The following is a 16,938-nucleotide window of genomic DNA, read 5'->3' as shown; positions in this document are numbered from 1 at the left end:
CCGTATTCACAAACATTACCATGAGGTCTCAGCAGCTCACCATAGAGCTATATAGAGGAACTATGCCAAAGAGGGACTACCGATCATAGTGCTGTCAAGTGTCCTATTGACCGGTATCACAATTTAGCCATCTAATAGATCTCCAAAGCCGTGAACAATTAAAATACCTACACGTCGTGTAGCTGTCAATGTCACTCTTGTTGATGTGATTTGGTGGTGGGTGGTGGTGATTCTAGATTTTCTTGCCGGAAAAACGATAATTTTCGATTATTACCGCTATGTTCAAGCTAAAACTTTCTGCGCTAGGTCATCCGACTCCCGATAGCTTTAACTGTGAAGGTAATAATAATTCATACACCTTTTACTGTAGATGATAAATTGATCGAATAATCATGAATTTGTTTGCTTTCGTTTTACAGATGAAAAGGAGTATAGAAGTGTAGTGCTTTGGTTGGAAGATCAAAAAATACGGCATTACAAGATAGAAGAGCGTGAAGGTCTAAGAAACATCGATGCCGATAGTTGGACCGATGCTTATAATTCATATCAAAAAGATTTAGTCAGCCCTGCGTCTGAGGGAACTTTAAATGAACAACTGAATTGGTTGCTCTCGTATGCTGTCCGATTAGAGTATGCTGATAATGGTATATAACAATTTACATAAGCTTGTTAAAATCTATTTTTTTTAATATATTAAAGATTGTACTTGTCTACATACTGAAACAATAACACTTAGGTATGTTAAAATGAAATTATGATACTAATAATGCTTTCATGTTTTCAGTTGAAAAATATAAAGATGCTAAAGTTGAAGAAACAAAAAAGACTGCGCCTAATGTGGTATCTTCAAACCCATTGGATAATCTCGATTGTAAGTTACACAAATCATTTCTTATGTTATATGCATTGTCCTAACCTAACCTATCTGCAATTTTAAAATCTCATTTTAGTTTCAAGCCCTGCCTTCAAAGCCGGAGTGGAGAGAGTATCAGCACTGGCTGGGGTTGGCCCACATCCAGACCCAAAAATGAGACTTGCAGCGCTAGCTAAAATACTAAAAACAGCACCTCATCCAGATCCCCCGAAGACTGAAGCAAACATGATTCAACGTCCATCTGATGTCCTTACCCTCTTATTTGTGCAAGATCTTAGAGATTTGCAAACGAAAATTAATGAGGCCCTAGTGGCTGTGCAAAATGTAACAGCTGATCCTCGCACTGACACTAAACTTGGAAAAGTTGGAAGATAATTTATTTTGGTCTAAATCTCACAATAAATATCTTAAATATTCAAAGATGATTATGTTTTCTTTAATAAGATTGCAGCATATGTATTTATTTCAGTAACAAAAATGTATATTGCTTTTTGAGTGAACTGAGTAATTTATAAAACATAAATCCTAAATTAAAAATACACAACATATTTATAGTTACTGCATTTTATTTATTAACAATCTAACAATGTGATACATTCTTGAGAACATTCAAAGCTTTTAGTCATGTTTTCTGACTAATTTCCTGGTATGCCTTCAATACAGTATATTTTTTAACAGAATAGGCGAGGGCTTAACGTAAATGCTACATTTATTATACAGACTTCAACATCACAATTTATTTTCTAGTACTTTGCAATGGCAACTACTATATCAGACCATGCAAAGTTAAATGCCTTAAATATGTTAAAATTGAGTGCATTACCGCAGCAAAATTTTTATAAATGTTGTGCTTTAGAGAGTCGAGAGTATAGCAGATAATTAGTCCATCGTGAGCAGAAATTTGTCCACTAATAGCAAAATTCGTTCAAATTATAGTTTTAAAGTTATTAGGAAAAAACAGATTTTGCTGGGGTAATGTTTCAAACATTACCCCAGCAAAATTTTTTTTTGAAAGTCGTTCTATCCCGGAACCAAATACATGGATAGATAGCTTTTGTTGCGTAGTAATTTGTCCAGGTATAGCAAAATTTGTTCGTGTTCCGGTTCTCAAGTTATTCAGAATTTTGCTGGGGTAATGTTTTGTGATGTCCCAGATCTCGTAAATGGCTCAACGCAGAAGTTTGAAAAAAATACCAATGATAGACCTTGATATGTCCAAATTAGTTCAAGCATTGGTCATTGATTTGAATGATAAACACCAGTGTAATTAAATTATTTCGAAAATCAGATAAAACGGATTTGTGAGTAAACCAGTACTTTTACAATCGAATAAAAAGGTGTAGCATGTACCCTTGGTATACCTTTATAACCACAGTAAATATAAATGATGTGGCTTTGCGCAAAAGAGAGATTTCAAGAAATTTAATTTATTTTAACAGTCTTACTTTCGTGGCCGAATACGCAATTCCCTTATAACAAGGGAACATGGCATACAATGGACAAATTAAAATGTTCCTTGAATAAGCTATCCTGTTAATTTCAGCTTTATATTACGGCTTATAAGAAAGTTATCGGACTGCAAGAAAATATCAGGAATTCTTCTATAAGCCGACCAAATTATAAAGGTCACAAAAAAGCGACCGTTCCATACATAAGGCTTGCCATCTTAAATCAACGGTATGATATCGAGCTTTCGTCAGTACAGTTGCGAACAAAGGTGTTGTGTTGAGTTGAGAGGTCAGATTATTGAAATAATAAAACGAACATTTTATTTTTTAAATACATTTTAAAAATAATTTACATTACAGATAACAATGAGAGGATGACATTGCAAGGTGGTGCCAGTCCAGTCTTAAATCCGTTGATATATGCTGCATCTGCTATCTTTTTGACTAAAAGATTCTTCTATCTCGCAGCTTAGACTTTTACTACAGACCTTAGACAGTATTTTTGGAAAATTCTTACGCATGGCGGAGTAAGGGACGCTCTAGAGACTCATGTCTACAAGGAGTCACATGAACTCCAGTTTTAAATCCGTTGACATCTGCTGCATCTGCCATCTTTTTGGCTAGAAGATTCTTCCATCTTGCAGCGTAGACCTTCACCTACAGACCTTAGACAGTATTTTCGTGAAAATTCTTATGCATGGTGGAGGAATGGACGCTCTAGACACTCAAGTCTACAAGGAGTCACATGAACTCCAGTTTTAAATCCGTTGACATCTGCTGCATCTGCCATCTTTTTGGCTAGAAGATTCTTCCATCTTGCAGCGTAGACCTTTACCTACAGACCTTAGACAGTATTTTCGTGAAAATTCTTACGCATGGTGGAGGAAGGGACGCTCTAGACACTCAAGTCTACAAGGAGTCACATGAACTCCAGTTTTAAATCCGTTGACATCTGCTGCATCTGCCATCTTTTTGGCTAGAAGATTCTTCCATCTTGCAGCGTAGACCTTTAGCTACAGACCTTAGACAGTATTTTTGTGAAAATTCTTACGCATGGTGGAGGAAGGGACGCTCTAGACACTCAAGTCTACAAGGAGTCACATGAACTCCAGTTTTAAATCCGTTGACATCTGCTGCATCTGCCATCTTTTTGGCTAGAAGATTCTTCCATCTTGCAGCGTAGACCTTTAGCTACAGACCTTAGACAGTATTTTTGTGAAAATTCTTACACATGGTGGAGGAAGGGACTCTCTAGACACTCAAGTCTACAAGGAGTCACATGAACTCCAGTTTTAAATCCGTTGACATCTGCTGCATCTGCCATTTTTTTGGTTAGAATATTCTTCCATCTTGCAGCGTAGACCTTTAGCTACAGACTTTAGACATTATTTTTGAAAAAAAAAAAACGCATTTTGGAAGGACGATGGAGACTGATTAGAAATTTAATATTTAAAAATCGTTTGCACGAATTACAATATTCCACATAACTGTACAAAACATTGACAGCTAAGCTACTAATTTGCGAAGTATACCTGTATGTATGGAGTGATCGCTTTTCTGTAACCTTTATAATTTGGTTGGCTTATAGAAGAATTCCTGATATTTTTTGCAGTTCAATAACTTTCTTTTAAGTCGTAATATAAAGCTGAAATTAACAGGATAGCTTACTCAAGGAACATTTTAATTTGTCCATTGTATGCCATGTTCCCTTGTTATAAGGGAATTGCGTATTCGGCCACGAAAGTAAGACTGTTAAAATAAATTAAATTTCTTGAAATCTCTCTTTTGCGCAAAGCCACATCATTTATATTTACTGTGGTTATAAAGGTGTACCAAGGGTACATGCTACACCTTTTTATTCGATTGTAAGAGTACTGGTTTACTCACAAATCCGTTTTAACTGATTTTCGAAATCATTTAATTACACTGGTGTTTATCATTCAAATCAATGACCAATGCTTGAACTAATTTGGACATATCAAGGTCTATCATTGGTATTTTTTTCAAACTTCTGCGTTGAGCCATTTACGAGATCTGGGACATCACAAAACATTACCCCAGCAAAATTCTGAATAACTTGAAAACCGGAACACGAACAAATTTTGCTATTCGTGGACAAATTACTACGCAACAAAAGCTATCTATCCATATATTTGGTTCCGGGATAGAACGACTTTCAAAAAAAAATTTTGCTGGGGTAACGTTTCAAACATTACCCCAGCAAAATCTGTTTTTTCCTAATAACTTTAAAACTATAATTTGAACGAATTTTGCTATTAGTGGACAAATTTCTGCTCACGATGGACTAATTATCTGCTATACTCTCGACTCTCTAAAGCACAACATTTATAAAAATTTTGCTGCGGTAATGCACTCGTTAAAATTGTACATTAGTTCATGCCGCCTCCTTTTTCCAACATCTGTGCAAAACGATTTGTAATAAGAAGCGAGACGTCGATGAATCTCTCCACGCAGTTTGTAATGCAGGTTTCAGTGCGGGAGTCTAGTTTCGCGCCAGGCTTATCCACACATTTATCCCAACAAAAATCGTTGAATTCATGGATCTGAAAAGAAGCATTACACATTTTTATGAATATTACAGCAATCCTGATGTAATTCCATGTTAACATGAAGCAACCAAGAATAAAATTTTACCTGAGCATGAAATTGGGCTTTTTGTTTTTCTGCTAAAAGAAAATCTTGAAGTTCATTATCTACTCCTTTTGTAGCAGAAAAGTCCGACAAATCGCTCATATTGGAGTTTCTAATAAAACTTTTCAAATTTACGAAATTTTGAAATCCAAGAAAGATTTTAGGTTATGTCTAGAACCAGACAGACAAATACAGTTTGACAGTTTGTTTTTTAATTTATCAAATTGCTTAGTCGCCTAAGGAATCCATTTAGAAACAAAAATAACAAAAACGTTATCTACTTAACCCCTTAAAGCCTGATACTCACTAGGCGAGTTACTCTACTAAATTACTTGACTAGTGCGACCAAACGCCTTTACGTATCGAAACTCACGCTTGGGAATAATTCTATCATATTAAAATCAATACCGAGATAATTACAAATATTTTATTTCTCGATCAAACAACCAATAAGTAATTTAGATATTATATTTATCTATGAAACTCTGCACTTTATTCACAACTGTTTTTTGAACATCCGCAAAAATGTGTTGGCAGGCATCAAGGGATAATCTCGCCACTCTTGATTGATCTAAATTAAATGTTTCAGCACATATTCTGTATTCGTTTGATAACGATGTCGTGAAGACACCTTTGTCATCAGTCTGTAAATAAATTACCATATCTAAGTACCAAATAATTAGTCGAAAAGCCAAACTAAAGTAAGCAGAATAAGTAATAAGGCAATACTAACACATATGATTACAGGGACCCCAGCTTCATACAAATCCTTGAAATGGTGGGAATCATAATCAGGAGTTGATTTTGTGTTCACATTGCTAGTCAGGCAGACTTCTGTAATTTAAAATTTGAATATTATTAATAAAATTGGGTTTTATTCCATATTTACTGAACATCCTGCTTGTAACGTTATACTTACCAACAGGTATTTTACTAGCACATAATGCAGACCAAGTATCATTAGTGCCTCCAAATCTAGGATGTATACAAGTCCCGTGGCCAATCCTGTCTGGTTTAAATTTAAGCATTTCAATTATTTCCTCTGGATTACAAACTTCACCACAGTGAAGAGTAATCTGGAATTAAAGAGATAATTTAATAATATTTAATTTTTACCCTAATATTATTTTATTCAATGATTTTTTTTTTATAATTCTTTCTACATTTAACTTAAAGCTGTATGTTTTTAAGTAAATTAAATAACTATCATGAAAGACTTAACTTACTTTTAATCCAGCTTCTCTGGCTCTAGTAAGAGCTGGTACAAAATCCTGAAACTTCCCAATGGTAGGTTCACCACTAAGTTCCAAACCCACAACCACGTCTGGGTATTTTTTATAGCTCGCTATAGCCAGTTCTGCAATCGCTTCAGCTTCTGCCACTGGATAGCTTCGGTTAATGGATATTATAAAACGCGACAGCATAGATAAATGCAGTGATGATTTCCTGGAATATTAAAAAACTTTAAATACTGTAATAAAAATTAATAAGGCTTGGTATCTCTAAAGTAAGGAACTGTGTGTTACTAAATCTGACGGTAGAAATTAACTGTGCCAAAGACAGATATTAAAATCAATAATGGTAACATGTTGATTGTTACAAATACTCATCAACTATTTTATTTACTTACTGCATACAATGCACAATTGTATCAACATATTGTTCTTTGGTCATGTACTGAGTGTTTCTCGGAGTGCTCCTGAGTTCGATGTAACAGCACCCGTCACTGTGGAACTCTTGGAGAGTTAGAGTTGTCGCCATAGCTAAAGCCTCCGGAGTGCTTGTTAAGGAGTGGGCTATGCTAAACACTTGAAAACAGCTGTAACAGATTAAACTTTATTTTGTAGAACTTCAATATTCTTCTTCTTCTCCTTTGGCTATTGTGTTTCCACGTTTGCCAATGTCACATGAGCATAGCCATTAATCAACTTCAATATTATTTTTAGACATCTTTCCTTTAACTTTATAACTTACTTTAGTAAATTCATAGAGAACTTCAATATTCTTCTTCTTCTCCTTTGGCTATTGTGTTTCCACGTTTGCCAATGTCACATGAGCATAGCCATTAATCAAATTCAATATTATTTTTAGACATCTTTCCTTTAACTTTATAACTTACTTTAGTAAATTCATATTCCATACTTACAAAAGTTTGATACCTACTCGGACAAGTTTCTGCAATCTCCCGCGCCTATTTGGAATTCATCAAAAAAGGCGTTCGTCTTATCTTCTAATCCAGAGTCAGCGTAATATCTTTTCAAGTGTAACATAGTAGATCGACTTAAAGACCCATTCAAATGAGCGTGTAGCTCCTGGAATAATACTGTTCATTAATTTTAGTTACTTAAGTACACGTTTACTAAATGAGTTATTAGTGAATGAATTAAAAAAGTTTTTGTAAACTATTTCATTGGTTATTTTATGAATGAATTCTGTAATTTTACTCACGACTTTTGGGAGCTCATGGCAAAAGTTATTTAGATCCATGTCAGCTGTTATATTATTTAAGATTGTGTACGAACGAAAAAAAATATTTTTGAAACGTTCACAAGAACCAAAACAAAACAAGCAGTGACTGACAGACAATCGAATTGATGTCAATCTGACAGTTTACCGGAAGTAATCTCTTTTTTTATAAAATTATTCCAGCACTGGAAATAGCATTTAGGCCAAATCGGTAAATAGTGTTGTACTCGAACTTCCGGTGGTATATCGGTAAGCTCAATTTTTATATGTTGCTAGTCTACCACTAGAATTATAATATCTTTGTCTCTCTGACAAGTTGCTGACAACTACTGACAAGACATTTTGACTGTGATAAAAATGTTTGGAATTTTTGCTATGTTGTGTTTACCTACTGTAAATAATTTAGATTACAAAGTTTATTAACAGAAAATAACCGTGTCGTGTGTCAAATACTAAATAATTATTTCATGTGTATTTGTAGCGATACAACAATGTACTTAGGCATTTTATTTATTACATTTACTTGCTTTATTCAAACTCTACATACAGAACGAAATATTCCTATCGTGATAACGACTTGGAACTTTACAAATGCCACTATAAAAGGTATGTTTCCCTCATTAGCAATATAAAAATAACCCTGTACCTTTTTTTTCTATAAAATTGAAATATTTAATGTTTTTTATATGATTGCGTTTTTATTTGTTATTCATCTAACTCAAAAATAAAAACGAGGCAGCATGGGAAGTGTTAAAAGAAGGCGGAGTAGCTTTGGATGCAATTGAGCAGGGAGCAGCGATCTGCGAAGAGCAACAGTGCGATGGCACAGTTGGCTACGGTGGTAGCCCTGATGAAAATTCCGAGACTACTTTGGATGCCCTTATAATGGACGGGTACTAGAATTTTCAGAACTATTTAATACCTAACTGCTTATTATACCTAGCTTATTGTAATCGTTCAAAATTATTGTATGCCTGATTTGGCCATGAAATTATTAATTGACTAATTAAGTCGTAGAGTAGGTACATAAATTATGATTTATTATGTTTTTCTACAGAAAACCAGAAAAAGGTTTTTGTATTGTTTTAGGAGAACAATGAATGTTGGAGCTGTTGGATCTTTGCGGGGTATTAAGAATGCTATATCAGTGGCTCGACATGTTTTAGAACACACAAAGCATTCCTTCCTAGTTGGGGAACTGGCTACTCAATTTGCCGTCCAAATGGGCTTCCATAAAGAAAGTCTGGTTACTCCTGAATCTAAGGCAATGTGGAAAAAATGGTTTAACGAGGACCATTGCCAACCCAACTTTTGGCTGGTAATTATTTTCTTCAATTTTTAAAATGCATGTTGGCATTTCCAATTTACTATTGTATTTATAAGTAGTTTGTTAATACATTAGTCAATTGGAACCTATATTTTCCTATATATTGAGATACAAAGATTAAGTATCTTATAAATTCATTTATCTTATCTTAGAATGTCAAACCAGATCCAAGGCAGTCATGTGGTCCTTACAGCAAACTTGAAGATAAAAACTTTGAAGTGGATGCTAAAGGTCATAATATGAATGTAGACAGGTTCAATCATGACACGATTGGCATGGTAGCCATCGATACCAATGGAGATATTGCTGCTGGTACTTCAACAAATGGAGCTAAATTTAAAATACCAGGGTGAGAACTACGTAATGTGTTACATAACTTTTATTTCTTTAAATACTTCAGCCTGGACATTTGAAAATTGTTTTCATTTTGTTTTGCAGGAGGATTGGTGATTCACCTATACCTGGATCCGGCGCTTATGCAGAAAATGCTGTAGGTGGGGCTGCTGCTACAGGTGATGGTGATGTAATGCTTCGGTTTCTGCCTAGGTATTGTTAATAAAAATCAAGAATACTTTAGTGGTTTATTTATGTTTTCCTCATGCAGCTCATATTGGTATCTAAACTTTCAGCTTTTTAGCAGTGGAGGAGATGCGCCATGGGTCTTCACCAGACGTGGCAGCGCGGGTGGCAGTTGAAAGAATATCGGGCTACTATCCAGATTTCATGGGAGCTGTTGTAGCTTTATCAAAAGATGGGAAGCACGGTGCTGCGTGTCATGGTATCACCTCCTTCCCTTACGTTGTTTATGATAAGAGTCAAGAAACTTATACTGTTATCAAAGTAGACTGTTCGTGATATGACAATGAATCATGTAAAATAGTATAAATAATAAATATATGACGTTGTATTATACTGAATTAAGTGTTTTTTCAATCCGTTTTATTGTAACTATTCGCATTCAAATTCACCTGAAGTCTAAACGGTTTCGTACGAAATTTGTGCGATTATGTCTAAGAAACCAATTTTACCCGACCCATAATAACACATAAATAGGTAGATGTAAGTAGTCAAACCGCATCAAATCAAATAATTTATTTGTCAGAAATAGGTGATTACAGAATAGTTCTTACTAATTAATGATTAATGGAAAGAATTTTGTGCATACGGAAATGTCTGTCTTATTTTACCAGTGAGACCATAAGTTAGACAATCGCTATCCGACATCATGATGTAAGCGTTATTTAGAAACTACCGATTTTTTAAAGAACAAATTATGAAATTAATTCATTATTTTTTATTATTAATTTCTCATAGAAATTAAATGTATAAACAAAATCATTTTTGTTAGTCGATTCATGTAAAACAATATAAATATGATATCGATTATTCAATTAATCTAAGCTCAAAATTGACACATCCCTATTTTTCCTGCGTGGAGTTTCGGAGCGGAAATTATTAGGTCCGCGCACCGGCCATTTTGTGTTTGACCGTCTTCTAGCGCACACTGTTCAACGTAAGTTTCTCCATTTTAATAATTTTATGAAATAGATTCATAATTTATTCGTCTTTTGTTGATAATTCATAAACTCAAGTGCATTTTGTGAGTGTAGCAATTAAATATTTGTACAATTACTCGTGTTACAGTGTTCTAAACGAATAATAACCTCCAATCATTCCCACGTGTTATTTCAATGATGAAGCCAAAAAAACAATTCATTCGTGGTATCTACCATAGTGTTTACACAGTGATGGCCTAAACGCGTCTGATTTTTGTAATATTCATGAATTGGGATTGGTATTTTGGCAATGGGTCGTAATTTCCATGATGTTATCATTTCAGAATGGCGGACGCTGCTCCTGCCGGTGGACGTGGCGGATTTCGCGGAGGTTTTGGTTCTCGAGGCGGTGATAGAGGCCGCGGGGGCCCACGTGGTCGTGGACGCGGTCGCGGACGCGGCCGTGGTCGCGGCAAGGAAGACCAGAAGGAATGGGTGCCAGTAACAAAGTTGGGCCGTTTGGTTCGCGATGGCAAAATTGACAAGCTCGAGAACATTTACTTGTTCTCCCTTCCCATCAAAGAGTTCGAGATCATCGATTTCTTCCTTGGCCCATCCCTCAACGATGAGGTCTTGAAGATTATGCCAGTACAGAAGCAGACGCGTGCCGGTCAGCGTACGCGCTTCAAGGCGTTCGTGGCCATCGGAGACAACAACGGACACATCGGGCTGGGCGTCAAGTGCAGCAAGGAAGTCGCCACTGCTATTCGCGGAGCTATCATCCTTGCCAAGCTGTCGGTCCTGCCAGTCCGCAGAGGCTACTGGGGTAACAAGATCGGAAAGCCCCATACCGTCCCTTGCAAGGTGGGTTATCATTGATCTTATTTCATATTCAAAATAATTGCAATTCACTGATATCTTTTATGATGAAAACTGATAACAAATTCATTCGTGGTATCCTCTTGAGGTTCGTCCAATGAAGTTTTTTATGCGTCTGATTCTTATATTTACTTCCACTTTTTCAAAGATGGTTTCTTCTCCCTTATTAATTTGTTGAAATATGTTTTCAGGTTACCGGCAAGTGCGGTTCAGTCACCGTGAGGCTGATCCCAGCACCCCGTGGTACGGGCATTGTGTCTGCTCCCGTCCCCAAGAAGCTTCTCCAGATGGCTGGTGTCCAGGACTGCTACACCTCGGCGCGTGGCTCCACCGGCACCCTTGGCAACTTCGCCAAGGCCACCTACGCCGCTATTGCCAAGACCTACGCCTACCTCACCCCTGACTTGTGGCGCGACATTCCTTTGACCAAGTCCCCCTACTCTGAATTCAAGGTCTAGATGGTGGTCGTTGAATTTCATGTTATGAAATAATATAACACAATAACTTATTTTTTTTGTTTTATTTTGTTTTTTGTATTATTCCTACAATATTCAACAAGTTACTTATTGGTAGAAATCTAAATTATTTTCTGCTAGAGTCAAGCTTGTGTAACTACTATTCTAGTAACTTTATAATATTAGTTCAAAATAAATGATTTTCACTCGATAAATATTTTGCAGCAGTAGAGTAGGTATACACAATACACATACATAAACCTGCCCATATAACTATTATACCTAACTTATTATAAATAGGTAGGAAGGAATAGAAAGTATAAAATGTGGGGTAAGTAGGCAGGGTGATGCTAAAATAATTACAACCCACATGCATACCATGCATGAGCGTGACGTGAGAATTCAAAGTAATAAATAGGACTTATCAGACCAGTAATTGTCTGTCTGTAGTTCAACTAGGAGTACCAAGTATGAACACCTTTTTCACATCAATTGAATTAGTCTATTTTTACCTAATTGGGTAAACAGGTACTACTTTTAATTAAAAGTCAAGACTTTATTATGAACTTTTATTAAATTCCTAAACTTCTTTTTCAAACAGATCCATAGTGTGGTCACAAACTTTCTGAAGATCTTTTAGCCCTCGTTTCAGTATTTCTAACGCTGGTGTCTTTCTTGTCTGTATCCTGAAGTGCATTTTGGCTTCAGCTGGGTGTGGCACTGTGTAGCCACAAAATTCTACTTCTTCACTGCAAATAAAAAAGATGAGTTTAAAAAAATAAGTACATACTAGGTATTTTAAGTTCAATTTAGAAATTGGCTAAAACAGGGTGAGATGTCGTCAAAATTTTTGAAAAATAAGGCGTACAGGTCAGCATGCAAAGGATTTAATTATTTCTTATGGAGGACATGTTGACTAGATCTTTGAAGTGATTAGTCGAGGTTGCTATTAGAGCAACCTTCTGAATACAAATATTGAGGTAATCAATAAATGATTTAATTTCTAGATGCCTTTGTTATCATATATATTTCTGTATTTTTGTGTGAGAAATAAATCATTTATTATTAAAAAAACGAAAAAATATATATTAATATACTTACTATCCATTAATAATACATTTTAAAGCATTTCCTAAAGTGTGGCTCTCATTTTGAAAAACGTATGTGCGGCAAGTTAAGCCAGAATCTTCATCACCGGGTAGCTGAAACAAAACAATTTTTGATATAGATTTATTGTACTATGTATTCCATACTTGAAATATATTAATTAATACAATATAAATATTTATTAACAAAACTTTAATAAAAATATTATTGACTAACATGAAAATTAAAGTAATATTAGGTACATACTTCTGAGATTTTCATTTTATGCAGTGGTTTCGATGAACACTTAATAAATAACGTTTGCTTTTGTAGTGATCAAGTATCTTTTCCAAAAACGTATGTTTCACTACTATTATTTTTCATAATTTTATTACCACGATTTTTGAGGTTATGTTGATTACCACAGACAATGAATGTTATGACAATTTACTTCTTAAACTTTATTTTTTAAGCACGGGCTTTGGACCAATACCATAAAGCTAAAATTTTCTAGCAACTTTTTGTCGGTCGATAGGTTTTCTTTCAGCTAATGGTGCGGGTACACTATGCGGGAAATTGGCCAAGCCAAGTCAATGTGAACACATACTTAGTAAGAACTCGACAAGTTTCTTCATCCTTACCCCACAGTCGGCAAATGCGCCCAAGTCAACTTGGCGAACTCCGCGCTACCAGACTAACGCCCGTATTCACAAACGATGCTTGCTTATGTGAATTAGAAAACGGAACGCACAGCGCTGAATAGAGCTTTGTGATTGGTTCGTGTGTCACCCTGTGCGTCCACGCGCACTGTGAGACCTCATAGTAATGTTTGTGAATACGGGCATGAGTTACTAATAACATGAAGTATGGAAGAGGAAATTTTATTTTTTGTGTGTTATAAGATTTTGTGTGATATAAGATTTAGAGAGCAAATTTTAATAATATTACCTTCTCCAGACTACACTGGAAGAGAGAAGAGACCGTAGCCGTAGCGTAGTGGAACTCTAAATAAAATTGTTATGTGACAGAGAGGATCGTTCGTTTCAGCCAAATGACGTCCATTGCTGGACAAAGGCCTCCTCCAAGGTTTTCCACAATGCACGGTCCTGCGCTGCCCGCATCCAGGTTCTTCCCGCGACCTTTACCAGATCGTCGGTCCACCTAGTAGGAGGCCTTCCCACGCTACGTCTTCCAGCCCGTGGTCGTCACTCGAGAACTTTTCTGCCCCAACGGCCATCGTCTCTACGAGCTATGTGCCCCCCGCCCACTGCCACTTGATTTTAGCAATTCTGCGAGCTTCGATGTGATGATTTACCTACTGTATGCAGGTAGCAAGGTAGATGGAGTTTTAAAACCTTCACAAAAATGCGGGCCTGGGTATATTAGTATGTAGGACGTAGGTACATTCTTGTGATAATTTTATTTGTACTTAAGTATAAGTAAGATACAAGTTTATTGATAAGTTAATTAAATAGGTACTAATAAAGTAGTTAAGGTTTTACTGCCTACGTGAATCAATGTTATAATATCTAGAAATAAATAAATTGAATTGACTTCTGAAAGGCATAAGTAGATAGGCATTTAAAATATTATTGTTTAACTTGTTTATAGGTAGGTTTATATGAAAATGTAGGATTTAAATAAGCTCTTAGATAAACTCAAGTAATCATGAAGACGTCTACCACATAATGAAGTGCTCGCAACAAAGTAATTTATCTTTATATCCTTTGTCACCCGCGGCGGTGCCTCGAGAGAATTTCATCATTGTGCTCATGGGTGCCTGCAAAGTGATCTTCCTCAGCATAAATTAAAGTTTGTGGGTTCCCAGACCTTAACGTGAGACGTAGAGTGTCTTCGTGACAATTTATATGCGACGCCGTTACCCTTCCATTTATATCAGCCTCCAAATATGGAGGCAAACCTACCTGCAAACACCGCATATTTACTTAGGCAATATCGAGGTAATGAACAAACCTGTCTGGGTTTGAAAGGAAACGCGTAAGGGATGAGGGTTGGCAATCAAGTCTCAAATTGTCTTGTGCCTATATTTGGAGGCGTGTGGGTGCCCTCGGCTTTGGCTGTCACTGTTTTGGTTAGGGAATTGGGCAAGCTGTTTTGTGTGCCTACCCAACATTTAAGTAGGACCCAATATATCCTCTTAAGTGGCATTAGTTATCGTACCTACTCTATAACTTAAAACAATCAGTAGGTTTTGATTTATTTTACATTATCTTGAATTATGATGTGTTTTAATGTAAGTTACTGATGTAAGTACGAAGGTATCCATCTAATAATCTACTTTTGATCTTCGATATCAAAAATAGAAAACCATCAACCTCTAACGCCAACATTTGAAGTTTAAGTGAAAATAATAGCCATGTTTGCAATTTCTTTCCCCTCGCTGATTCCATTGCTTTTCAACACAAAAGCGTCTGACGGTCGGCGCAAAAGAGATTTATGCGGCCTTCTTTTTGGAACCCCGTTCGTGATAGTGAGCGAGCGAGCTAGGATTAGCGTCTAGCTTTCGAGTGGTATGCGTCATTAGCGAGCAAATAGCTCCAGTAACAGTTCCACTCTCTATTCAGGAAAGCAGCACGTTTTCGCAAACTTTTTTGCAGAGATCCACTCGCTACATAATTTCATCGTTAGGTAGATACGATCTCTACTGGCCATATTATTGTCGTGAAACAGTGGAAGGGTTAATGCTTAATATTATATTGGGTGGATTGTGTACCTACTTAAAATTACTCTCTGGAAGCCAACTTACTGAAAATAATTGAATTTTCAGTTGTTTTTTAACAACTCTCTTACGCAACGATCCCTGTCTATCGTAAAAGTTAATTTGGGTTTCTGGGTTCTATTCAAAGGTGCGTGCGGATACTAATCTAAATAAAATGTGATGTTTAACAAATTGTTTGCTATGTTAACCTTAACGGCAGCAGGGCGCAGCGGTGTTGGCGTGTAACAATCGCTGGGTCAGCATACCTCGTGCCCATAAAACGTAACGGTAGACACATAAAGTCAGTAATGGAAGGTAGGCCTTTATTAAGACACTGCCGCATGGGTTTTACTTAACCATTACGTGTCAGAGATAGGATCGGTGCGTGACAGGGCTGAGTTTAGGTAGTTAAATTTGAATAAAAACAACTCTACATACTTACCTTATTTAATTCTTTTATTAATACGCTACAAGTAATGGTATTACTAAGTTTCCTTCAGTAGGTATTCATCTAATATACGATCAAAGAGTACATTAAAACTTATTTGGAAAATCACATTAACTACCTACGCTCTTGCTACCAAAAGTTGCTGGATAAAGTGAGCCAAACGCCTGAAGCTGAACTATTCACAAAATAGAGCTATTCATAAAAACATTATTATATTTTTAATATAAATGAAAATTATCTTCTACTTTGATAAAGGAAGCAACCGAGGATGCCGGCTGTAATTTTGTTTAGCAATTTAATGATCCGTTCGAATTGTGCCGTCGAAGGATGCCAAATATCGCCGCGGGCCGAGCCCAGCCCTGGCGAATACCTGGAATTCCAGGATCCGCTGAAAGCCGTTATTTAGCTCCGGCACGAGTAATTATTAGAATAAATGCAAAATATAGCGCGGTTGACGCTGTTTGAGAGCCGTCTGTCGCGTTAGCACTTGCGGTTGTTTAAATTAATGAACACGGCCCTGTGAATAAATTTCAAGGGCTTTTCTCGAGGAACTTCTAATGTCGGTTAATAAATTTCATGGGCCATTGCAACTTCTGTACAATCAAGTCCTACAGCTTTCACGCTAATTCAACCTAGCCAGAAAAGGGTTGGGTGGTGTCAGTGGAATTTACAATGAGGAAACCGAAGCTTAGTATCGGCGTACAGGCAGATAGCGGGACATTTCTCTACATAAATTTTCACCATTGTAGCCAAGGAGGAAAATCAAATTAACTTATTTTTAACTAACAACGAAATACAGGAGTTCGAAAATGTAAATCTACTACCATTCAGGGCAAAGTGGATGTCAGAAGACAAAAAAGTTGTAAAACTTTTAGAGCAGTATTGCCAATGATTACGGCTACCGCAACGGTATCACCTTTGGTTTATGCCTGAGATAAGGCACCTGCAAGTTTTATTAAGGCTCACTACACCAGTCAAGGTGCTACGTGACGTCATAAACCAAATGTGTGTACAACAAAGCTATCCGTAGTCACGTAATAAAGACAAACGCAGTCGTGTCACGTGACACATTATTAAATTGCAAGAAA

The 16,938-nt window shown here is 36.3% G+C and overlaps 6 protein-coding genes across 7 annotated transcripts; 3 read left to right on the top strand and 3 right to left on the bottom strand.

Moving 5' to 3' along the window:
* Positions 1-178: 178 nt before the first annotated feature.
* Positions 179-1,428, top strand: LOC135073364 (RNA transcription, translation and transport factor protein). The gene is made up of 4 exons (XM_063967516.1): positions 179-339; positions 420-644; positions 785-871; positions 951-1,428. Exons 1-4 carry the CDS (start codon positions 279-281, stop codon positions 1,247-1,249), a joined length of 672 nt encoding a protein of 223 aa, XP_063823586.1. The 5' UTR covers positions 179-278; the 3' UTR covers positions 1,250-1,428.
* Positions 1,423-5,185, bottom strand: LOC135073365 (mitochondrial import inner membrane translocase subunit Tim8). Its single transcript, XM_063967517.1, has 3 exons — positions 4,978-5,185; positions 4,709-4,886; positions 1,423-1,687 (listed from the first exon to the last, which is right to left on the bottom strand). Exons 1-2 carry the CDS (start codon positions 5,074-5,076, stop codon positions 4,713-4,715), a joined length of 273 nt encoding a protein of 90 aa, XP_063823587.1. The 5' UTR covers positions 5,077-5,185; the 3' UTR covers positions 1,423-1,687; positions 4,709-4,712.
* Positions 5,186-5,387: 202 nt separating this feature from the next.
* LOC135073649 (adenosine deaminase-like protein) lies at positions 5,388-7,548 on the bottom strand. 2 transcript variants are annotated; one of them, XM_063967805.1, is made up of 7 exons: positions 7,423-7,548; positions 7,138-7,286; positions 6,605-6,793; positions 6,201-6,420; positions 5,894-6,050; positions 5,708-5,808; positions 5,388-5,618 (listed from the first exon to the last, which is right to left on the bottom strand). In XM_063967805.1, exons 1-7 carry the CDS (start codon positions 7,459-7,461, stop codon positions 5,433-5,435), a joined length of 1,041 nt encoding a protein of 346 aa, XP_063823875.1. In that variant the 5' UTR covers positions 7,462-7,548; the 3' UTR covers positions 5,388-5,432. The 2 variants fall into 2 exon arrangements, with proteins under 2 accessions (XP_063823875.1, XP_063823876.1); XM_063967806.1 differs by having other exon boundaries at positions 7,138-7,297; positions 7,423-7,527.
* Positions 7,549-7,774: 226 nt separating this feature from the next.
* LOC135073369 (N(4)-(Beta-N-acetylglucosaminyl)-L-asparaginase-like) lies at positions 7,775-9,684 on the top strand. The gene is made up of 6 exons (XM_063967522.1): positions 7,775-8,046; positions 8,180-8,333; positions 8,530-8,758; positions 8,920-9,116; positions 9,206-9,313; positions 9,397-9,684. Exons 1-6 carry the CDS (start codon positions 7,908-7,910, stop codon positions 9,620-9,622), a joined length of 1,053 nt encoding a protein of 350 aa, XP_063823592.1. The 5' UTR covers positions 7,775-7,907; the 3' UTR covers positions 9,623-9,684.
* Positions 9,685-10,204: 520 nt separating this feature from the next.
* LOC135073370 (small ribosomal subunit protein uS5) lies at positions 10,205-11,650 on the top strand. The gene is made up of 3 exons (XM_063967523.1): positions 10,205-10,280; positions 10,608-11,127; positions 11,334-11,650. Exons 2-3 carry the CDS (start codon positions 10,609-10,611, stop codon positions 11,598-11,600), a joined length of 786 nt encoding a protein of 261 aa, XP_063823593.1. The 5' UTR covers positions 10,205-10,280; position 10,608; the 3' UTR covers positions 11,601-11,650.
* A 502-nt stretch (positions 11,651-12,152) lies between these two features.
* Positions 12,153-13,118, bottom strand: LOC135073371 (probable DNA-directed RNA polymerases I and III subunit RPAC2). Its single transcript, XM_063967524.1, has 3 exons — positions 12,951-13,118; positions 12,699-12,799; positions 12,153-12,346 (listed from the first exon to the last, which is right to left on the bottom strand). Exons 1-3 carry the CDS (start codon positions 12,963-12,965, stop codon positions 12,178-12,180), a joined length of 285 nt encoding a protein of 94 aa, XP_063823594.1. The 5' UTR covers positions 12,966-13,118; the 3' UTR covers positions 12,153-12,177.
* Between the last annotated feature and the right edge of the window lie 3,820 nt (positions 13,119-16,938).

The sequence above is a fragment of the Ostrinia nubilalis genome, chromosome 7 (genome assembly GCF_963855985.1).
Source record: "Ostrinia nubilalis chromosome 7, ilOstNubi1.1, whole genome shotgun sequence".
NCBI lineage: Eukaryota > Metazoa > Arthropoda > Insecta > Lepidoptera > Crambidae > Ostrinia > Ostrinia nubilalis.
The sequence above is the reverse complement of the archived record's forward strand: the minus strand, read 5'-3'. Positions and strand labels throughout refer to the sequence as shown.